A 24,408-nucleotide genomic window follows, 5' to 3' on the forward strand; every position below is an offset into this window, starting at 1 on the left:
TTTCCTTATTGCTATTCAGTTGTTGGGAATTGACTTTTGATATTAAAATGTAGAATACAATAACTTAAAAGTCTGAATGTCAATTACATTGTGCTATAGGGTTGTTTGGCTAATTAATACATTTGCTTGAGACATAGTCATCTTACAGGTAGACCCAATGCCAAGACAGAAAGTTAATAATCTTATTATTGTTGAACTTGAAATTAGAGTAAAGCGACATCCAAACACTCGTCCAATGGACAAAAAGACAGAAAACTCATCAAGACTTTCTTTTTCGAGATTCTCTGCTGAATAAAATAACAGCGGCAACAGCAACAACAAAACCTGATGTGTCACATGCAGTTTTACCATGAGTTTCAGTATCTGCAATCACAGCTTAGTTTATATCTGTTGCATGTTATATCTTTTCTTCTAACATATGGAAGAAGATCCTTATTCATGTAAGCGTGCTAGTTTTAAAACAATACAGAATGATATAAAACTGAGCACTACTTGGTTGCAATAGATAGAAACTCACCTCAAGGTTGTTTAAGTAAAAAAGGAATTTGGTTAGATTATGTAACTGGAGAAGTGCAAGCGCTGAGGCTGGTTAGGCCAAATATGTATTGAAAATTTTCCTTATGTAAAAAAATATTTTTAAAAGGTTAAAAAAATTGATAATTTAAAAAAATAGTGGAAGTAGTCTTTTGCTCTCATTAAAAAAAAACTATTTATAGATGTTAAAACTGTATGGAGACTTAAAAACATACTCTAACAGTCAAAGGTAAGGGAAATTACTTAAATAAAATTGAGATATTTGCCCCAAATAGTAATGATGCAATTTGTATCAGTTTTCCAGAGAATTATCGGCAATTAAAAGAAAAAGAACTCTGATTTGTTAACTCAAATTATCAGTATTTTCTTTCCACATTCAGGTGCAGTCGAAGAATCAGTTTGTTGAGCTTGGTTTAGTGGGTATTTATTTAGAATTTTTATGAAAAACAAGGAAACAGAGAAGAGCAATCGTGTTGTGCAAATGACCTCTGGGGACCAAGTGGGACTCAAATGTTCGCTTCCCCTCTGAGGTTATTAACATCCTTGTTTGTTTTGGCATTTAGAGATACTACGTGTCTCTGTGTGCTGTTTGTGAAGAGCTGAGCTCGTCGAAAAGCAGACTAACAGTATTTCCAGTGGTGTTTTGGTCTGCGGGCATTTGTTCCTCACGCTGCTGAGGACGGGGCCAAGGCTGCATGGAGCCGACTGTTTCTCCGGGTTGTGCAGACTGGCTGCCTGATGGCGTCGTTACTGATGGTGGCTGCCAACAAACCTATTCCTTTCCATTTTGCGGGGTCCTCGTTTCCCCGGAAAACACAGTAGCTGCAGCCGCACTTAGACTTTTTCCTTTTCCCTTTCCCCTCTTCCCCCTCCCTAGACCTCTCTGGGCTTTGACGTCATGTGTGCTCCTTTCAGTTGCCATAGCAACCCCATTCCCCAAGCGCTCTGTCCGTCTCCTCTGGTAGGTTCCACAATGGTACAGGCAGCATCACGCTGCACAATGGTTTCCAGGCAGTGAAAGAGGGTGATTCAGCAAGCCACTCTTCTTCTTCTTCTTTTTTTTTTTAAGCCTCCCCTTCTCTTTTTATTTTTATGGGGGTTGGTGGTGCTTGTTATATGCTTACTTTTTTCTTTTCTTTTTTCATTTTTACAATTTTTCGTTTTTCTCCTCACCCCTCAATTCCTAGGGGCTTGAGTGACTTTAAGGTTGGGTTTTCTTGGAAATCACCTGTCCATCATTAATTTTAAGCAATTTCCCCACCTCCAAAAAATCTGTTCCTTATTACAATTTGGAATGTGGTTAATGAAAAACAAGTAGGGAGGATTTCTGGGGCAAACACTGCTGGATCAGGATCGTAGTTCTCAAGCACGGAATGGTAGGTAGCTCTTTGCTCATTCTGGGTTCTAACCTGTTTTTTGGAGGGTGGGGTGATGTCTGTTGATTGCTCCTGGTGGGGTGGGAGAGTGAGCATGGGAGAGAGGAGAGAGATGGGGTGGAAAGCAGGTTAATGAAGTGAACTACGTCTGAGGCAAGAAGCCACCAGCCTTTCCTTCTGTGCGGAGCATCTCTCCCCAGACTTCGGCGTGTTGAAACCCTTCTGTTTGGAGTGAGGGTTGGCAGAGGGTGGGAGGGAGCGATCTTATTGTGATCAGGGGCTTTTAGACCAATGCAGAGCTACAGAAGGGAAGAAAAAAAATAGAGATAGAGGCAGAGAGAGAGACAGAGAGAAAGACAACAGCTGTGCTTGTGCTGACCTCAGTCTCATATCTAAGAAATGCTATGGGTTCCATAAAACATTAAAAAATCATGTCTTTAAGTATGCATTTCTGTTTACTTCCTGAGAGGTGTAACTTAAGTAAATCTTTTGGGACATATTTACATATTTTAGTAGGGAATGGCATTTATATATTTTAGTTGCAAAACTAATGGCATTACTCTTGCAGAGACACTCTAGGCTAAATTGGGGCTGGGGAGAGGAACACGGGGCAGGTTAGAGATGAGAGGAAACATTGGCACCGCAATCACCTAGGTGAGGGGGCTCTTTAAGAAAGTCATCTCCTAGCCACCGCAGGCAGCATTTTATTTATTTATTTTTTTATGGCATGGTTCCCAGGTATTCTGTGCTGGGATACTGTGTCCCCTAGAAATGTCAAAGCTCTTTTGGGGCAGGGGGAGAGAGATGTATCCTCAGAAATGAGCATGGCAATATATTTATCAGAATTGATGTATTTGTGCCTGCAGCAAAGTAAATGTGATTTATTGGGAAATCTTCAAGTAAATCAAGGTTAGAGATATTTTAAGCAAATTATATGTATATTTCTTTTTTCTCCCTCTCCATTCAAATTTAGAGAATGAGCCTCTGATTCGACCCCCTTAAAGACATAACTTCCCAGGGTACTGCAGTTTAGCCACAGAAAAGAAGGGCTTATCCCATGGCAGTCGGCTCTGAAGCACCCACAAGGTTGTTTACAGGGGCTGTCTTTGCTGCAGAGCCTGACACTGTCTGTACAGCAGCCCTGCCTGCTTCTGGTGTGTTGATGATAACTTTGATGAACAGACTAGAAAGAGACAGGCTAAGTCATTTGGGACAGGCCACAGTTCAGACTGAAGGAAAATGGGCATCAGTGCACCAGGCATTGCCAGTCCAAGGTCCAATTTCTTCCTTTATCCCTGTCTGCTAGTTGTCGGACCCTGGAAAATCTCACAGAATGCTGATCAACGAGTTAAAAATGGTTGCAGGAATGACCACTTCTCAGAGAGGCTTCTGTAAATTTTCTCCCTTAGGTGAGCATATATATTGTCAATATAGACAGTGATGCTCATGAATGAGCTCACAAGCTCCTGTCTCCACTTTGGAACCATTGGATTTTAGGGGCCCGACAGTTAGTTTTGCTGCCTCTGGTATGTATTCCCTTCTCTACCTTGATCTCACTCTTAAAATTGACATAAAGTCCTGGATCAGCTTATTTCATCATGGAGAGCAAACTGGATTTTCTCTCCCCCATAACAGAACTAGAAAAACAGATGACAAAGGTGGCATGACCTTAGATATTAAAGAGTCTTCGTGCTTCCTCATTTGCATAACCACTCCCTCCTGTTTTTGCAAAGTATCTTTAATTTGACGGGCCCCTGGTGTTACAAAATCTTCACAGTTGCCATAAAAAGGTTCCCGATGATGAGGCAGTAAGAAATTATATGTAGAGTGGAAGGATCAGCTGCCTCCAGCTTCCTGCTTGTTTGCCCCAGAACAGCATCTGCTGCTGGGTGAAGTGTTTCCCATGCTGGAAGGGGCTGTTTGTGAACAGATCCCAGAGGGACCAAGTGTGTTTTTGCTGTCATTGTCTGGTACGTCTGCAGCTATTAGTATTTAATGGTTTCATAGTACGTGGTCAGTATTTTTCAAGGTTAGAATGAACTGAGAGGTGATTGTGGATGCTATAAAATATACGTATATTTTTAAATTTACAGGAAAATTGATAGGATTTTCCTTGTTAGTGTATCTTTTAGGAATATCGTAAGCAAAAGGAATCTGCTTGATCTAAGTAAAATGAAAAAGCCTCCTGTATTTAAAGGGAAAGCCTCTCATATTTAAAGGGGTTTTTTTTTGTTGTTTTATTGTGGCTTTATGTAAATGAATCTATTTCTTTGGATGTAATCTTAGGGAAAAGTCTTTTAATACTGATGTTAAAAGATAAAGACATTGAGGGTTTTCTTGTGTGTTAAAGACGGGGACAGATGCTCTCCCTGCCTGCTCTACTTCTGGCTTCAGGTCACATTTGTAGCTAAACGACTTTGCGTGGAACAGTGTGTTCAAATCTAATGATTGCTTAGTTGCTTATGAGAATAACAGACTCAAAGCAAGAGCGACTTCCTTCAATTAGAAGAAGTAAACAGATTGACATTTAAAATTCTTTCTCCATTGCCCCTGCTATTTCCTCTCACAGTCTCTCATAAGCTTTTGGTTGGACATTGCAACCCTTATGCAGAAAGAGGCACAAAGTGTCCAGTGATGCCAGGAAAGGAGTCCAATGCTGTACTTGCTGCAGGCTGAGCGCTTCGTTCCTACTGCACAAGCGTCTCTTACACCGTCTTCTGAGGACCAAGGACTTGTGGAAAAAGTTGGGCCTATAGACTGCTGGGGGAGATGCTTCTTTAGCATACTAGATATCTTCATTGCATTACATAAGTCTGAGGTGAGATGCTGCTGCTGATTCAGATAAAAGATTATGCTGCATATTGATTGTTTGAAAGAGAAATTGCAATTTAAAATTGGAGCTTGGATTTTCAGAAATTTACCTATCTGTACATCTTTTCATAGCAAAGTTGTGAGGTTTTGACTAAAGATTTTTCAGTTTAAGCACATTTTATCCTTATGAGGAAATCAAGGCAAAGACAGGGAAAATGAAAAGTCTCTATATATTTTAGGTACAATTTGTTTCCCCTCTATTTAATAGAAGGGAACTTCATTTCTCGTTGTGAATCTTGGCAGAAACTCTAAATGGAGACCTCAGGAGATATTGAAAATCCTTAAATCAAAAGAAACATTTTTGGTTTGAAAAGTGGACCACAAATTTATGCTTATTTTTGGTAAAGGGTTTTCTAGTTGAATTGATGTTTTGGATGCACAACAGGCCATGATGGCCTTTCTCACTGTTCTTATCCCTGAGGTTCAAAACCCTTAGGCTTATAGAACCCATGCTTCTAGGAATGAAAATTAAAGTTTTGAATGTAATAGGAAATGACTGAAGGCTCCTTAGAATCATTCCTGACTCCTAGTTACTCTCCAACCCTGTAAGGTGCGCGGGTATCAAACCAAGTTCCCCTACAGGGCAACCAGGCATTTGCAGAGGGGCCCGCACAGAATATGCACGGGAAAATGGCCTGCCACATTGTGTGTGTGTGTGTGTGTGTGTGTGTGTGTGTGTCAGAAAGGAAAAAACCCCACAACCCAGTGGTGACTTAAAAGTATTAGAAATTCACCTTAGCGACTTGTCTTCATAGAAGTAGAACTGCCTCCTGGTTTTTGGGTGTTAGTTTGGGTGTTAATTGGCCTGCATGCTCCATGTGCTTCCTGAAAATGAGTTTCTTAAAGTAACTATCCTCTTCTCATACATTGGAAATAGCGTCTGAAAGCATCGATAGTGAAGTAAAGCTCTTAGGTCCGTTCATTTGGCGATGTTTATTCAGTGTCTGTACCTCCTCTGTCATAGCACTTGTCATGCGACACAGTAATTGCCTATTCCTGTGCTTCCTGTATTCTCTACTAAATTATAATCTCTGTTACCACTGACTATGTCTGGCACATAGTAGGGACACAATTAATATTCTTTAAATGAATGTCTCCCATGCAAAGAGGTCTCTACTAAGTGCTATGGGTGGAAGAGTTGAGAAACTGTAACTGATGGTTTCTGCCATTTGGCAGTGTATAGTCATTTAGCGAGATGAGGTCAAATAACAAAGATAGTGTACGATCAAGGGCTCGTATCAGTGATTTGACAATAAATGTGATAGCAATTCAGAGGAGAAAGAAATTCACCTGCCCTGAAATGGTGGTAGGTCACACTGGAGTTCTCAATGGGATGGCCAGTGGTGGTGGTGGTGGGGGGGAGACAGTGGGGCGTGGGGCAGGAGAGTGTGATGGAGGAAGAATTCCTAGCCGTAGTTGTAAGCACTTGGCTAGTAAAGGGACTCTTATTTGGGGCAGAGAGGTTTATTTTGGGTATGGTGAGCATAATTTCCAAACTAGAAATCAAAACTTATGGTTTGATAATGGGTAGAACATTGGAAACTGGCACAGTCTTGGAGAATCTGGTCCAATATAATGTCGAAAAGTAACAGGAACAATTTGAAGTTACAAATCTATTTTTGTAACTAGATCAGATTATGGAAAAACATATGTACAGTCTCTTTCCAGCTTCAGAGCAATTTCAGTTTAGTTTTATTTTATTTCACATAAGTCAGAGGTTTTCAAACTTCCCCTCCTTTTATTAGTTACTATGTAACCTGTTGTTCCAGTGAAATCTTATATGAAAGCAGAATGTGCAAACATGTAACAGTGAAGCTGTCCCAGTTGAGGTTGAGTAGGGTGCCTTGTATCACAAAACCAAATCCATATCACAAAACAAATATCATATCAACCAAAGTAACAATTACTAATTGGGCTTATGTTCAGATTTGTCAATATCCAGCCACTTTGGTATTGGTAACATCAAAGTCCTCATGCTTGTGATAAATTTGAACAGGGTGAGCTCCTTGAGATGTTCTATTCCCGTCCCCACCACCCATCACCAGTTGTCTTTGTCGGTCTTTTTGTTTTCGAAGTGCAAGTGAAATTCCCATCTAAATGTTAAAATCAAACTCATCTGCGTTTTTGCTTTGATTTTAGGCTAGCATGAGAAACACCAACGGCAGGACCATCTCAGATCTTCGTTATGGCAACTCATGCAAGGAGCTGTTGAATTAGACCCGTTTCCTATAGATGAGAAATCGTATAAGCAGTGGTGAGTTGCAAACTTAAAGGTGTTTCTTAGCAGGAAACGTGTAATTCATATAACCAATTTAAATATTGCATATGGCTTAGTGTATGGATCTGAAGAAATATTGCTCCAAGTCATATCAGCTAAAGGAGTAAAAATCAAAAGGACAGAATGTTTAACTGCTGGTGCAATGCTATTAATGTCGCATAGAGTAGCATGAAGTCTTGAGGTGCATTGGTGCCTCGTGTGACACTGTGATGCCACCCCCCTGGGTGACACCAGCCTATGTAAAATGGCTGCAATGAATAATTTCATGAGGTTGGGTAACAGTTGGGTCACAGTATTTTTCAGTGGCTTTTATTACTTGCAGCACAATTCTATGTTTTACCAATTTGTCCCCTCTAGCAGAAGAATTGGTTCTGAGCTAAATTATAATGCTCAATTCCTTTCAGGAATATATATATATATATGTATGTAAATTTATATATATTTTTATTATATATATTCTTCAGACCTTTAGAAATAAAGGAAGAGAAATCACATCACAGTTTTATAAAACTCAATTTATGGACATTTTAGCCTACAAATCCTTTTGCTTAATAAAAACAATATTAAAAATAGATCCAGTTACTCTGGATCTAGTTGGGATAATTTAAAAAACTTATTATTTTATTAAAATATCTGCACACACAGGCACAATATCTTTTTTAATCAAGTACTTGATGCTTCGTAGTCACCAAAGTCAATAATCAATAGACTCCAGCAGAGATGAAGCAGTTATAATCCATCAAATAACATCTTTGAGAAATAGAGTATGACAGTGGTGCTTGTAGGGCTCCACATGAAGCTGTTTTGAACTGGTGATCAATGTCTTTTTCGTTTGCTTAGTGGCTTATATAAGTTTGGGTAGGTAGGCTGTCATGTGAAATAATGCATAACCTATAACTGCAGAAGACTGATGAAATTAACCCTCTACTTATTTCACATCATGATTTTCATCACAGTCTGCTTACAATGATATTGAGAAAGCAGATATCACAGCATCACTATGCTGCACGTTATCAACATGTATTAAATAAGTGTTTGTTATAAAAGGGAATCATACATAATTGCCAGTAACCGACCATTTTTGATCTAAAATAAGGGCAATTTTGTATGGCCGAACTTAGAATTTTGAGTCATGTGTCACTCCCAGTGATGTAGAAAACATGCATTGCCTCACCTTAAACATTTATTCGTTAAGCAAACATTTATTGGGAATCTGTGGTGTAGATATCATCCCTCGCTCTTGGGATAGATGAAAGAGACAGTATCTGCCTTAAAGAAGATTTCAGTCTGAAGAGTGTGGCACTCATGATCAAATCTGCCATTAAAAGGGAGAGAGATATTCTGAGGAAGGTGGTACTTATACAGCGCTGTTAAGTGGGATGCTGGAGGAAAGTCTAACAAAGGTGGGATGGGGCTTTGTCAAGGAAGGCACTCAGAAGAGTGGCATTTCAGCTGGATGTCAAGGACAATGAGAAGTTAGCTAGAGGAGGGGTAACAGGGCGAGCGTTATTCCAATGGACCAGAGGCTTGAGAGCCCTTGATTGTTTGGGGCACTAGGTGTCATCTACTACGCTGAGGCATAAATGTGGATGGGAGAGATGAAGCTGAAGAAGGGAACAGGAGCTGTATCATGAAGGATCTCTCAGACAAAGCTAAGGAGTTTGTATTTTATTCCAAAATGAGGAACTTAGGAAAGATTTTAAGCAGGAGAATGACATGATCACATTTATTTTTAAATTATGAAATACGTCATACACATAGAAGAGTGTATAAAACAAAGACAGTTTAAAGAGTAATTATACAGAAAACCTCATAGCGCCACCATTCATACAAAGGACTGGACTCCTGGTAAGCCTCCGTGTGCTGCCTTAAGATCACAGGCTTTCCTTCCCCACTAGAGGTAACCACTAACCACTGCCTTGTCTTTTGTCGCACACATCCTCTTGCTTTTCTTTGTAGATTTTCCATCTTGTAATCATAGTATATATGTTCTTAATCACTTGATTTTGCTAAACATTGTAAGATTCTTCCATGTTGATGCTTGTCGTTTGTTCATAACTTGTATAGTATTCTACTCCATGAATATACCAAAATTTACTTATCCCTTCTACTGTTGATGGCCATTTGGATTGTTTCTATAATATTTATATGTGCGTATGTAGATATATGTAACCTAAGTTATGTATGTATAAATATATTTATTTGGTATATTTAAGTTATTAAGTATATATAATATTTTATATATATATTGTTGCTCATAGCTTCTAGTGTATATGTATAAAAGTATCTCTAGGGTAAATAGCAAAGAAAGGAACTACTGAGTTTTGGGGTATGTGCACATTCAGATTTTCTAGAGAATGCCAAAATATTTTTCCCAATTGGTTGCATGAATTCCATCAACAATATATGAGAAACTCTATATCCTCATCAACACTTGATTTATAAGTTCTTGAATTTTGCTGGTCTGGTGGGTACATAATTTTACTCATGGAAGTATTAATTTGTATTTTTTGCTGATTACTAATGAAGAAACACTTGTTTTCATTTTTTATTGGCCATTTGATTTTCCTCTTTTGTGAAGGGCCTGCTCAAGTCTTTATGAGATTTGTCTTTCAAAACAATGACTAGCACTTATTGAATTCTTATTGTGTAATAGGCACTGTGCTAAGTACTTTATAAGCTATACTATATAAGAAGTTAAATCTTCGTATCATCCAGATGATTTAGAGATAAGGAAACTCAGGTTTAGAGAGGTTAAATAACTTGCTGACAATCGTACAACTAAGAAACAGTGGATTTAGGATTCAAGCCTAGGTCTTTCTGACTCCAGAGTTCTTCAATTTCTTGGACAACGTTTGGAAGGGGATTAGGTTGGAGCCAAAGAAAACACTTAAGGAGCTATTGCAGGAATCCAGTTAAAAGGTAGGGCCAGCCCCAGTGGCCTAGAGATTAAGTTCAGTGTGCTCTGCTTCAGTGGCCTGGGTTTGGTTCCTGGGCACGCACCTACACTGCTTTGTTGGCTGCCATGCTGTGCTGGCAGCCCACATACTAAAAATAGAGGATGATTTGCAGGGATGTTAGCTCAGGGCGAATCTTCTTCAGCAAAAAAGAAAAAAAAAATAATGTCATACACCAAAGAATCACTAGTAGGACATAAGGACAAAGCAGTTGGACTCAGTAATGGATGTCTTGGGTGAAGAAGAGGGAGGAGTTAAAAAGTCTCAAGTTTTCATTCTTGTTGGCTAGGTAAAGTCAATGTTAGTCATACAATGGGTATTTATATTCCAGGTATTGGCGTAGGTTTTAAGACTACATTGTATGATTCCATGATTCAATGAGAAATGAATTTAATTCGTGGGATCATAAATTTTAGGATTTAAAGAGACTGCAGTGTTTATTTGGGTCAACTCTTCACTCTTTTAAAATGTGGAACCTGGTGTGAAAAGAGGTTGAGTGGCTTGTTCAGGATCACATGTTACCAAGTATCAGAGTAAGAATAGGCCTGTAAAGACCTGCAAAGAATGCAAAATAACAGCTTGCTTGATTTTTAAATTATTAAGTGACAATGCCGTCAACCTAATTTATCTCCTGAGCATTTTTCAAGTCAGTCCCCTTTGAAAGAAATCTGTTGTTACTGCCGTAAATTAGGCCCTCGTCATCATTGTTAGCAGGCTTATTTGTGTAGCCTAGCATGTTACCATATTGCCCATGATCCTACCAACGAAACCACCAGATCTGATCTGCAGTTGTTGCCCTGTAACTGCCCTGCCCACTCTGATGTGCTCCATTGCCTATGTAATAAATTCTCTTCTTCTTAAAATATACCACACTCCCATCCACCCCCAGTTTAGGAACTGATGATCGCTCGAATTGCCTGGGGACATCAATGTGTTTCAGTCTCATCACATAAACTCAAATGTTGGTTACCTGTGTGATTTCACATTGTCTATTCTGCCTGTATTCACCCCACCATCCTTAGTCAGTCAGTAGTCATCTTTTAGGACCTTTACAATTCAAAGAATGGTCTGGGGACCAACAGCATAGGCATCATCTGGGAGCTTGATAAGGAAGGCAGCATCTTGAGTGCCACCCAGATTTACTGACTCAGAATCTTTCCAACAAGATTCTCAGGTGGTTTAGAGTTTGAGAGGTACTGCTTAGACTCACTTTAGACTTCAACAGATGTTGTCTCCTTCCAGATGCCTTCCTCACTCCTTCCGTTAGGCATTCCTTCCTGGTGTTCTCGTAGTAGTCTATGTATATCTATCTGAGTGCATTACCACCAGACTTTTTAACTGTTTGTGCATCTCTCTCTCTACCTTAGCCTATGAGTAATTTGAGCCAGATAAATCTTTGACTTTCTATCCCTAGCACAGTGCCTGATACTTGGTAGTACTGCATAAATGTTTGTTGAATGATTGTTTGGCGAATGAAAGAAGAAAGAGCAAGAAATAGATATGGAAAGATAGAAGCAGAGGCAGGAAAAAGAAAATCACAAGGAGAAAAAAAAAACATAGCAAAATGGACTTCGTAGAGAAATAACTAGACTACAAAAAAGGCACCAAAATCATACCTCTTGATAGAGTCCGGAAAGCAGCCTGACAGCGTCTACAGTCTTATTTAAACAGATTGGGTGATAATTGTGAATACTATTTGCCAAATCACTTAGAAGCAAAGATTACCTTAATTTTTCGTGTAACAATATAGTTTTATTATTGCCGTTGCTGTTGAGTAAATGTTGCCAAAATTTGTCCTACTTTCCTAAATGAAGTGTCCTACTGTTCTCTTAACTAGTCAGAGACACTTTAGAATATTGTGTGAAAGAGTATAGAGGATGCGAGTTTGTTCTGAATTTGTGCAGGAGATAGAAATGAGACCAGTGAGTAGAAAAGTAGACACCATACATGAAACATCTTTCTGATTATTGGACTGTTTGTAAGTCTGTGCTTTTTGAAAAGTAGTAAACTTTCCAGCACTGCAGACATTTAACCATCTTCATGGTTGACCAAATATTAAGGACTCTTTAGACATGATACTACTTTATGCGGGAGGTTGAACTAAGTGACCTCTAAGGTACTTATGAATTATGAGCCTATAGTTGTGTGGAAAAATGCAGGAAGACTGAGGGGTATAATAAAGATTGTAATAGTGGACAACATTTATTGAGTGATTACTTCGTGCCATGCACTATTCAAAGTGCTTTGCATGCACTGATTCTTTTAATTCCCACAGAAATCCTACCGAGCATTTCTATTTTACAAATGATGAAACTGAAGAATAGGAGGTTTAGTAACTTGCCCTTGGTCATAGTGAGGGAAGAGCCCAGGGAGTCCAACTCTGGAACACTTCCTTTTTTATCACTACGTTGTATCCTTCTCAGTATTAAAGACGAAAGTTGGACCTGAATGGAGCCTTAAAACATTGATGTGGTTTGAATTTCAGGTATGGGTAAGAACAGGGATTCTAAGAAATGATAACAGCATAATCAAAATAAAAGACATAGAAATAAACATAACAGGTTTGTGGAACCAAATACCTTACAAATGAGATTAATAAGAGAATATTCAGAAATTTATCATTATATGCTGCTCTGTGTGCTTCTCAATGGCTGCAAATTACCAAGATGGGAAATGAAATCCTTAGAACTATTTAACCCTAGTAAAAGTAACATAAGTAGGCCTCATATTGTTTACAATTTTAGAGGCTTTCCACTGATTGGTGGAACCTCGGGCTGTATCTCCTAGGACGACGGATTTGAGACTGTCTCTATTTGAGAGGTCCCAAGTAATTTGATGTCAGATCAGGAAAATAATGTTACCTTTAGAAGCTGGCGTTTTCCTGGAGCTTATTTGAAAGTGAGTCAGCATAAATTTTAGCATGTCTCAGATTCTTCATAAAGAATTCTCTGTATTCCAATAACCAGTATCAGATGAACTACTTTTAAAATAAAAGTATAGATCTCAATGAAAGTTTGGTTAACATAAGAAACCTTTTGGTCTTGTTGGAAAATCCAGTCTACAGTTTAGCAGCATTCATTACATATGATTACCTATTACTTATAGTGTTGATACCAGAAATTATATATGCCAGATGTTTCGAAGTTTTCTTTCTAGTTGTCCTTTGGGAAGGTTTAGGCGGTTTGTTGGTGCTTTAAATTCTTAAGACCCACTTTTAAGCTCCTTTAAATTTGAGAGTGGATAACCTTGACACTTGGTCTTTAGAAGGTCATTTATAAATCTTAAGAGTCAGCATAAGTCTTTGGAATTTAGTTTATTCAGATTTAAAATATTGCACTCCCTTTCTCCCCGAAAAAGATTGAATAAAATATGTTAGGCAAAAGCTATGCAAAATAGTGGGTAAGAAGCAGTTAATTTAAGCTATTTTTCATCTTTTATTAGTTTCAGCCAAATATATCTTGTCATGTGTCTGTTGACTATCCTCTTGGCCATCCAGGGTTCAGGTCAGCAATGTGGAAGGTCACAGGCAGTCGAATCTCATATGTTGAACTTCTTTTCTAGTCTTGGTCCTGAGTATAGATGTCTAGCTCTGTATATATTTTAGGGAGCCAAAACACCATCTGGTTCTCAATGCTGTCTGCTTCTGGACCTGATATAATATGTGAAATTCCCACTTACTCCTTTGGTTGAAGACTGTTCCTATTAAAATAGAAATGTTATAAAGTAAATTGGTTGGCTATCTAACCTGATAAACTAACTTGAGTGAAAGTGTGAATTGCTGATAATGGATTTTGAATCTTAGATAATATCCATACTTGGATAAATGTCTTAATGCATTGACACGGGAGGCTAAAGGAAGGGAACATATAGGGAAGACTTTTATATGGGGAGAGAGTCAAGATTGCTCTGGAAGAGAGTGCTTTGTTAGGAGTTTGGCAGATTATTTTAAAATTTTCATTGTGTAGTCTCTGGAAAAGGAAGAGACCTTGATGTTAGATTCCCCTTCTTTATTCCAGCTCTGTCTGAATTAATATTTCCTTGGGAAATTCTTAACCTAGCTGATCTTCAACCATATATGAGGGAGTTGTGGCAGATGTATTTAAATTTCTTTTTAACTGTGAAAATTATGTGGATTAAATTGTACAGATTGAATTAAAATATGGGATAATACCCCAAAGGCCAGGCCCAAGTGGAGTACCTTGGTGAGGGCAGCCTTGGCCAGTGAAGGGACTTCGTGAGGATGAAAAGCTGCTTCATGGACAGTTGACAATGAAGATTAGGTCAGATGGCGGCTTAGAAGGGTCTTGAAGACAGACCTGTCAATGCCCAATTTTGCTTTAACTCTCCTCCTTTTGATATCTTTAGCTTAATTCTACCCATTGTCACTCTAAATCAAGAGATATTTTAGTTATAGGAAATCACTCCCAATCATGCAGACTTATTATCCATAAGGAAGATAGTTTATGCATAGGCAACCAAATTGACTGCATTTATTTCCCATATACATGTCTTTCTTTATTTTAAAATTATCCTCTGCTGTTGAAGGACTAATGTGCACAATTGTTTGTTGATTGACTTATGAGAGGAATCTTAAAATCTGCCTTTAAAAATCATGGTTTCTAAGCTGTGCTGGGATTTGCCAACAAACCAAGTGAAACTATTGGCATCTTGATCGGTTTAGGTATCTTACTGATACAAGCCATTTACATGAAGGTTACCAGATATTTTCGATGGGCACATTGCCATGGAAGAGTCTTAGGAGAATGAAGAAGACACGGTTCTTCCCTTTCTCCCCCCCACTCTCCCTCCGATCCTCCCTCCCTCCCTTCCTTCTTTCCTTTCACCCTCAAATATTCACTGGCTGCCCGCTCTGTGCTAGGTGCGGCAGCAGCACAGATACATTCTATTTGGTCTCTGTCCTCAAGCAGCTCACTACCAAACCACGGCCTTGGTGGGGAGGGAAGGGGGAGAAACTTATAAATAAATGAATCTCACAATAGGATAGTTGCTTTAGCAGAGGTTGAGTTCAGGGAACAGTGCTATTACAAATGATTCGGCTACCACCCAGGCGTTCTCACTTGGGGTTCCGCAGGAGGACAGGTGTCTCAGAGCTCTAAGGCAGCACTTCTCAGACTTTGTGGTCTCATGATCCCTTTACACTCTTGAAAATTATTTAGAAACGCAAAGAGCCTTTGTTTATGTGGGTTATATTCATTGGTATTTATCATATTAGGAATTAAGATATAAATTTAACATGTTTATGTAATTCATTTAAGAATTAACAGCAGTAAACCCATTACATGTTAACATAAAATAACTTATTTTATGAAAACTACCTTCTACAAAACAAAAATAATTTAGTGACAAAGTGGCATTGTTATACATTTTTGCAAATCTGTTTAATGACCAGTTTAACAGAAGACAGCTGAATTATTTTATCTGCTTATGCCTTCAATCTGTTGTTACATCACACATCAGGCAGCCTCAGGAAGACTGCGCTGTACATTTGAGAGAATAAGAGTGAAAATGGAAACTATCTCTTAATATTATTTGGAATCAGTTGTGACCTCAGGGACCCCCCTGAAAGGCTCGTAGGGACCCTCAGGGATTGTAAGCGATACACTTTGAGAACCACCTCTAAAAAGTGTGTGTTGTATGTAACAAATTAACATCTCTTTTATGCACCTGGAACGGTACAAATTATGTACCACCCTTGGAAAAACTGAGAAAATAGTGTTTGGTCGTTCAGAGGAGGCCCTCTCGACGGGAAAGGCTGTGAGACTAACCTCCATGAAGGCAGAGATCTGCTTCTCGTTTTCACCCAGTAGCTGTCACAGGACCTGACACATAGTTGACTCTCTGTGAATCTCAATGATCGAACAGTCAAAGACAGACATGTTTTCGTAAGTCACTCCAGTCCTAGGTAGAATATGGTGAGTGCTACAAATAAAAGGTTAAACGTGTGTTGTGGAGTTGGAGGGAGCAGCCATTTTCAGCTGAGGGATTAGAAGGGATTCATGGAGGAGATGGCGTTGGAGTGGAATGGTGAAGATGATTTTGGTAGTTAGTGTTAGAGCTGGAAAGGTTAATTCTAGAAGAGGGAATAGAATGAGCAAGGAGCAGAGTGTGTTTGGAGTTCAGAGGAGATGGCAGTCAGGGATATGGCTGGGAAATAGATTGGGCCCAGACTAACGGAGGTCAGGAATGATCTCTGAAGGAATTTGGGTCTGTTTCTACAGACAATGAAGAGCTACTGGTGTTTTCTGAGCAGGTTTAGGAAAATGATTTCAACTGGCAGCAATGTTGAGAGCGGTTTGGAGAGGAGAAAAATGGACGCAGGGTGAGCAGTTGGAGAGAGGGAGGGAATGAGAATCTAGCTTGAAGGAGAGGCAGTAAGAATCAGTGGAGAGGAATCCAGAAGATGGAGAAGACATCCAGGTTTCAGGTAATTTGGAGGAAGAAGTTGTAAAAGAGATAGGGATTCAGTCAGCAAGGAAGGGAAATGCTGGGTTCTTTATGATTTCACTGTACGCCTAGCCACAGTATTACTAAGCACTTATACTCAGGTCCTTGGGCTTTGGTTTCTCCATATGTAAAATGTAGAAATGGATTGCTTGCCTATTTGTGTCACAAGAGTCCATGTAAGGATTAATGAGCTCTTTGACAGAAAGGCGCTCTATTAATCTAAGCCATCAATAATAAAAATGAGAATGTTTGCCAGGTGCTTTTGCTCCTGTGTTGAAGGCTGCTATGTAAATAAGAAATACTGCCTGGAACCGTTGTCACTCTTAATAATAGTAAAGTCATTACCGCAACATGCCTACACAGCAAACCTGTTCTCTGTCAATTCCAAAGTGGGAAGATGAAACCAGGCATGGAAGTCCATTTCACTTTGTTTCTTATGAATCTTACTTTTCGTAAACTATTTTCCTGGTTAGTAGAGAAGTCATTTTAAAAGTATTTGAATTTCATTTTAGCGCATTATTTCCATCACTCTATTCTGGTCAGGTTTTCCATTGCTATCAGGGACCTCATTATCCTGACTTCTCTCTATGCAAGTGGAGATGGCCCCAGTACTTGCATCTGTGTGCTTGTTGATTACGGTGACTTCCATCAGTGTCACACAAACCGATATAGTACAGTGGTCAAGAATGCAAACTCCAGAGTCAGACTGCCTGGATTTAAACCCAAATTCTATACTTCATATGAGACCCTGGTTAAGTTACATCAGCTCTTAAGCCTCAGTTTCCTCGTCTGTAAAATGGTACTAATAGCGGTGCTGATCTTATAAGGCAGTTGTGAAAGTAATGAGTGCAAAGCACATGGCATTAAGTGCTCAGTAACTGCCATGTTTTGTTTTGGGTCAAATTTATTACCATTATTATTGACATGTCTTCTTTCCTATCAAGATCCTGTCTCATACCTTGTGAATTAATTATTTGTCTCCTAATAGCTAATTTATGACCATGTAATTGATCATCAGCCTTTTCTTTACCTAGAACAACATTCTGAAGAATCTTTCAAATCTTAAATTTTATGTATCATCCCTTTATATATATTCCTATTGGGCTTTCTTTTGCCTAGCAAATCAAGTATTTAATTCTGTTGTGAATATAAGGGATCCAATAACTTGTTCTAACCATCTGACTGGTATTATTTTCCATGGCACATTGATATCCTCCCACACAACCTTCCTGTAAAGAAAATGTTCTTGCCATCTTCCTTCTAGACCCTTGTATTTTATACAATCTGTTCTCAAGATCTGTAACAGTATGTTTCTGTCCCTGCTGTTGATCATGTCTTGTCTCCCTGGACTTTTAAGGGCACCTTCCCTTTTAGCTCAGATCCGTTGAGGTCTGTTTGGAACATACACCAAACCCTGGGTGGATAGTGTTGAGACTCAGTGGGTGGTCAGGGCTGCAACCACACCTGTGCTCTGCTCACCAAACCAAAGCTTGTTTTTCTAATTTGTGTAAGTACTTCAGGAGTTATTGGACTACTGTGGTTTTGCTCAGCACCCAATCAGTCGTTATCCATCACTATTGATAAGTGATGCTTATAAATTCCTGTGAGTTTTGGCCAAATATATCATTGGTGGATTCTCCTCTTGTCATAGTTGTGGGGACCGAGTATTCATCCACCATCTCTCTCTACATTATCACTAACTTCTATGGCATAGGGGCCAAATGAAGGCAATGGTCTTGCTTCCTATGAAAAGTTGATCCATATTTGTTAATAGTGAATCTATTCAGATTGTAGAGGATGGAGTGAAAATGGCTATTGAAAACAGCTGCTATTAGAGGTGGGAAAATGATTGAGTAGTGAGGCAAACCAGAATATATTAGCATTTAATCAGTTCCTTCTTTTATGATTCCAGTGTTGTGTCTGCCCAGTCATTCTGGCTTACACGTTGTTTAGATGAATATACCAGAAGGGAGTTTCTTTTTTGAAAATTGTGATGCTTAGTCTGATATTAGATCACTGAGATTTAAATGTAGCTCCTTGGCTTTACCTACCTCTCATTATGGAGAACACTTCCTTTAGCTATCTGGTAGTTGTGTGATCTTGGCCATGTTCCCTAATGCCTGGTGTCTCTGTTTTCTCATCTGTAAAATGGGAACAATAAAAGCATCTATCTCATAAGGTAGTTGTGAGAATTTCAATTAATTTTCACAAGAGATACAAGATGTAAGAGATGTAGTTATTAGAACAATGCCTGACACAGAACAGAACTTCAATACCTAGTAGCAAGTAGGTATTACCCACCTGAAATAGCGTGGTGCTTAAGAGCCTGATTCTGGAATCAGACTGCTGGACTTGAGTCCTAAATCTGTAACTTACTGCTTGGGTAATTTTGGACTCCTCCATCACCTCTCTGAGTCTCTGTTTCATTTTTAATTGGGACAGCGATAGTACCTACTTTATGGGTTTTATGTGAAGAATAAATGGAAACCAGTTAGCATAATTTTCATTGAATATTAGCTATTATTCAATGATCCTTATGACACATGTAGTGTATTGTAATTATAATCATAAATATTTATAGAGAACTTACTTTGAGCCAGGCAATATCCCAAGTACGTTACATACATTATTTCATTTATTCTTCGCAATACCTCACAATGAGGTCGGAACTATTATTCTGCCCATTTTACAGACGAGTAAATTGAGGCACAGAGAGGTTAAACAACATGTTCAAGGTCCCGCAGTTAGTGAGTGGCAGAGCAGAATCTGTTCATTTAAGCATTATACTTTATTGCCTCTTTATTTATGGAAATAGAGAAAAAAGGTTGAATATAATGTCTGGAGAGTGAAATAAGACTGTTAGGCTAACGAGTGAGGCTTTCACTGTCTTTTACCCTCTTTCAAACCCTAACTCTATTCATTTGATCAGATAAACCTGGTTAAAATGATTAGTGAGTAGCACTAAAGAAGGAAAAAAGGTGAGTCAGTGTCATGAAGGGGGAACCTGGAGTCTCTTTGGTTGTGTGTGGAAAGGAAGCTTCCAGTACTTCTTGCCCAAGATAAGACCTTACTGTCTTGGAGGTGAGGTGAGAGCAGGGTTGACAGGAAGATTTCTGGTCTTATTTAGCTTCAACTTCTCCATTTTCCCACTGCTGGCCTTAGTCACTGCATGACCCTGTTTTAGGGCCCAAGCAATGGCCCACATTTGCTCTTTATCTATTTATTTTTAATGTTTTTAAATGTTATTTTCTTGTGCTTTGTACTGGGTGTGTCCTTGGTGAGAGTTGCGATGCCCTTGGCCTGTTTTGCAGCCCTGCTCCTACGCCCTGTGTAATACAATAGCTCGACTGCAGAGCCTTGGCGCCCAATGGCTGCCGCTTTCTAGTCAGACAGATCAGATCTGAATTTCCAACTTGACATTGAGCAATCAGTTAATGCTTTTAAGACTTAGTTTCTTTATCTTTAAAATGGGCATGTAATACATGCCCCATAGTTTTTGAGAGAATTGAATGTAAAAACATTTTAATCCAGTGTCTGGCTAAAGCAGAGAATTAAATTTTGTTATTGTTCTTATAACACTGAAAACTTTGGAAAAGGTTGGTTTGCTTTGGATCATTACCAAACAGTTTCATTATTGAAATAACAAAAGAAACTTAGTTGTTATCATAGCAAATGCCCTGAGGTACTTTTCAATAGAATAAAATAAGTTAATTTCATTTTCATCCTCATTGGTATATATACTCCTGGGTGACCCCCCCCACTAGGATTGGGAAGAGCTGTGGAAAGGGTCTAGGCCTGGAGAGTGCAAGAAAAAATGTGTATATAAAATACCACTCTGTGTTTACTTACACAAGTGACAGCATGCGTGTGAATGTGCTTTGCATATTCTCAATGTCTCTGCAAATATAAGATTAAAAAAATACTTTCCATAGGCATTGTGGGAAGAAGAGAAGAATGGAATTAGTGAAAGAAGACAAGGAGAAGAGGAGGTCTTGCCTTGTATGTTAAGGAAACTGTGGGTTGGATTGGAGGAAATCAGTATTTGAGCAATTGGGCTGTTGGAAAAAGGCAAATAGATAGACATTGGAAAAGCTTATATGCTAAGGATAAAATCACCAGTCTGATAGTATTGGAATATTTGGGCAAATCAATGGGGGCTTGAGTGCTAGGTAGAGGATTCTAGATGATATTCAGTCGGTCTCAGCCCATTCCCAGCATCAAACCTTGGGTTCCATATACACATGGTGGACACATTGGATTCACATGGTGACAAAGAGAGTTAGAGAGCAACATTTTCTTTCTTTATGTGTGGAGTGGCAATGGCAGATTAACTGGGTGCTATACTCCAGCCCTTGATCCAGGCATGCCATAGTCCCTCTTCCTGGGTTGCAAACTGGGTCTGCATTATCCGATTGTGTTGGGTGCAGGTGTCCATCATCTTAAGGACCCAGAATTCTCACCACTTTCCATTTCCCCATTCTCTCTCTGTGTGAGGCAGTTTCTTTTTTATGACTCTCAAACACAAAGGGACTTATTACACACCTTCTTTTGGATATCCACTCATTGAAATGTGGTTAGAGACCTTGAGCAGTTTCTGAGGAGTCCATCTAAAGTGATTCAGATGTGATTTGTCTTTCTCAGGTGATCAAAGTGACGATCATTCTCCATCACTATCAACAGAAAACTGTTTCTAAATTTAATCTATGGCAAGACCCCTAGCTACATTACATTTACCATGTGGAGATAAAGGTAATCTAGATGTACCGTTAGTTACCACATTGATTCCAAGATAAGATTTTATTTTATTTATTCATTAAAAGAATATTTATTCAACACTACCATGTGTGAGATCCTGTTCCAGCTGTGGGGATACAGTAATGAATACAATGGATTAAAAAAATCATCTCTGACTTCATGAGCTTATGTTCTGGTTGAAGGAGACAGACAATAAACAAGATGAACAATAAAATATGTTATATATTGGATGGTGGAAATGGTCAAAGAGAATACTAAAGCAGGAAAATGGATCAGGGAGTATGGTGGAGGGTTACAATTTTGGATATGGTGACCACGGAAGGCTTCCCTGGAGAGTCACTGAGCAAAGGCTTTACTTGATATATCCTCCTAGGCGTGAGTTCCTCCTCTCTTCATGATTCTGTGTTTGTCCCTTCTAAAGGTGGATACTTGATGAAAGTGGAGGCACTTCGTGGATAAGTGCTCTAAGTCTTATCTTCCTGGATAAGACCCTCTGTTCAAGGGTCTGTAGGTAGTCCTAATTGCTTGATAGAACCCCCAAACAGTTCTCAAGAGTCACTTATAGGAGAAAGTAGAGTTGTCAAGCTTAAGTTAAAATGTTAAATTCCACTAAGACCAGATCTTAAACAGTTAAGACCACCTTCTGGGTTAGTCACAATGGTTGAGCTCCCCCAAAGTACACATACCACTAATTTAAAAGAAAACAATTTAAAACTTTTTAAAAAAGTATTTCTCTTCCGTGAAATTGATTCTATCCTTACTTAGGAATTATCTGATATTAATTTATAGAAGTAATTTCATGTTCTAGTTATTTTCTAAAGGTTATTGTATGGCATTTCCTTATCTGTTCATTTATTATTTGATCTTATACTGATTTGAACCTGAATTATGCTTTTCTTCTTATATTAAAAAAATCTGTTGATTGTGGTTTGATTTCTTTTGACTAATTTTGAATTCGGGGGGCATCTCTGACAGTATATGAATAATGTAATGTATTATCTATTGCAGAGGGAGAGAAAGGGTAAGAAATCGAAAAAGAGAGGGTGAGAGAGAGAGCAAGAAGACAAAAAGCAAAACGATTTTTTAAAAAACCAACTTGTTTTTAGCCTGTCATTTCTATCAACGGTAACATTATCCGGTTCTTGTTTGTTACCTTACACTCTAAGGCAGGATCGTTATGGACAGATTTTAAACTTTAAAAATCATTTTTCACGTAGTGTTTGTATACCAATGTCTTGAACATGTTTGATATAAACAGCATTTAGCTTTAGCTCCTAAGAACTTCTTGATCTTTTAATTTGAGTAGAGTTCAATGCCTAGCACAGTCTAACACAAACAACAAATCATTCGTATTTGTTGACCAAATCAAAACATATCCCAGGCATTTTATGGATCACCTTTCACTGCATCAAAGCTATGGAGAGGACGTTGGAGGGGCGGGGTTGGTGTGTGGAGGTGGGCCTTGACAGTCAAGCTCCTTAGAGAATCTAACAGGTGAGTGTCGGCAGGAAATTAGGCTGTCTTTCTCCCTCCCCCTTCCCTCCTACGTCTTCCTGTTAGCATTGATGATATCAATATTTTTCTATGGATTTATGTACATACATATATCTGTATTTTTGAGTGCCTCTTCTTCTAGACACTGAGCTCAGAAAAGGTCTTGTCCTCCTGGGATCATAGTCTGGTGAGGGACACAGACATTTCTGTTAGTAGCAGGTATCACAGTTTGTAATTATATAATTTATCTGTATGTTTACTTTAAGTATTTTAATAAAATATGAGAAATATTCTCGGAGAGGCTACAGCATTTTTTGTGAGCTTATGACAAGGGTACTGAACATAATTTTAGGTGTCAGAGAAAGTCTCCTTGAGTAAATATGCGGGGGCCAGATTCTATTAGGAAGAGCTTGGTGTGCTGTGGAATATGATGTGGAAGAGTTTTAAGCAAAGGGTCGGCGGCATGGTCAGGTTTGAGGGTTAGAAGAACGCTTCCTTTGCATGTGGAAATTGTTTAGAGAAGGGCAAGACTGACAGTGAAGACGCAAGGAGGCTGTTGCGGTGGTCAGGGAGCGACACAGCGGTGGCCTGGACTAGTTGCTGCAGGGCTAGAGAGAAGGGGATGTGTTCAAGGGGTCTGTAGGAGGTAGGGAGAATCTGAAGAACTTGTTTGCATTTGGAAGATGAAGGGAATGACAGAGGCAGACATCACTCTTGGCTTCGGGCTTGGATGACTGTGTGGGTGGCGGTTGCAATTTTAGAGAAAAGGAACACTGGAGGAGGAGCAGTCTTGGCAGGAAGACGACTTCAGCTGTGGACGTGTGGAATTTGAGCTATCCAGTAGGCAGTTGCATATGTATGCTTAAAGTTTAAGAAATACATGTGGGCTGGAGATTATGTTTAGGCTTCATCCACAAGAAGGACACTGTAGCTTGGGGGAAGAGGGAATCTAGGAAAAAGTCTTGATGAATACCAACAGAGAAGGAGTGACTAGAGAAGTAGGAGGAAAACAATAATAAAAATGAAAAAGGCTAAAATGTGTATGACACTGACTCTGTGCCTGGCACTGTTTTATGTGCTTTTACATATATAAAATCAATTTACTCCTCTCGAGAGAAGTTGGTACTGCTGTTATCCCTGATTTTACAGATGAAAAATGTATGAGTCCCAGAGAGGTTAAGTGGCTTACAGACTGTCACACAGCCAGTGTATGGCAGAGCCAATTTAAATCTAGGCATTCTGACTTCAGAGTTTGTGGCTTTTTTCTCTATATTCTTCTGAAAGGCATAGAGACGTGCTGTCCAGAAATTCTGGGAAGAGAGGGAGTCATCAGCAGTGTTTCTGCCCAGGTGCTAAGGCAGATCAGAGCTAAAAGTTGTCCATTAGGTTTAATGACATTTGCCGTTAATGAGAACTTGTTTGCTGTTTTGGTGGTCTGAGAAGACACATCTCAGCAGGTTGAGGACCTATGGGGAGATGAGGAAATGAAGACAGCAAGTGTAGACAACGCTGTCCAGCAGTTTGGCTGGGCAGCTGAGGAGAGAGGAGGTGGGGAGTTGGGAATTCTAGATGACAGACTCGGGATAGGGAGAAAGTCATAGAAACGACTTCTTGTGAAGGTAGAGCAGAGAAGCCTTCTCTATGAGAGGAATAAATTTGAGAAACTTTGTTTTTTTCT

General features: G+C 39.1%; 1 protein-coding gene across 47 annotated transcripts in view; it reads left to right on the forward strand.

Annotated features, from left to right (window-relative positions):
- Window positions 1–1,194: 1,194 nt before the first annotated feature.
- Window positions 1,195–24,408, forward strand: part of MAPK10 (mitogen-activated protein kinase 10) — a 301,335-nt gene continuing 278,121 nt past the window's right edge. For 4 of the 47 annotated variants that reach the window (XM_070614470.1, XM_070614466.1, XM_070614440.1 and 1 more), the window contains exons 1-3: window positions 3,320–3,436; window positions 4,480–4,728; window positions 6,921–7,035. Coding sequence is in view for 2 of the 47 variants with exons in the window: in XM_070614427.1 (XP_070470528.1) it covers window positions 6,977–7,035 (59 nt within the window). In the remaining 45 variants the exon portion in view is untranslated. Of the gene's footprint in view, window positions 1,911–3,012; window positions 3,437–3,644; window positions 3,881–4,479; window positions 4,729–6,920; window positions 7,036–24,408 lie in introns of those variants that run through there. The other 43 variants (XM_070614462.1, XM_070614436.1, XM_070614473.1 and 40 more) reach the window with 30 other exon arrangements.

This window comes from Equus przewalskii, chromosome 3 (genome assembly GCF_037783145.1).
Source record: "Equus przewalskii isolate Varuska chromosome 3, EquPr2, whole genome shotgun sequence".
In the NCBI taxonomy this organism is placed as follows: Eukaryota; Metazoa; Chordata; class Mammalia; order Perissodactyla; family Equidae; genus Equus; species Equus przewalskii.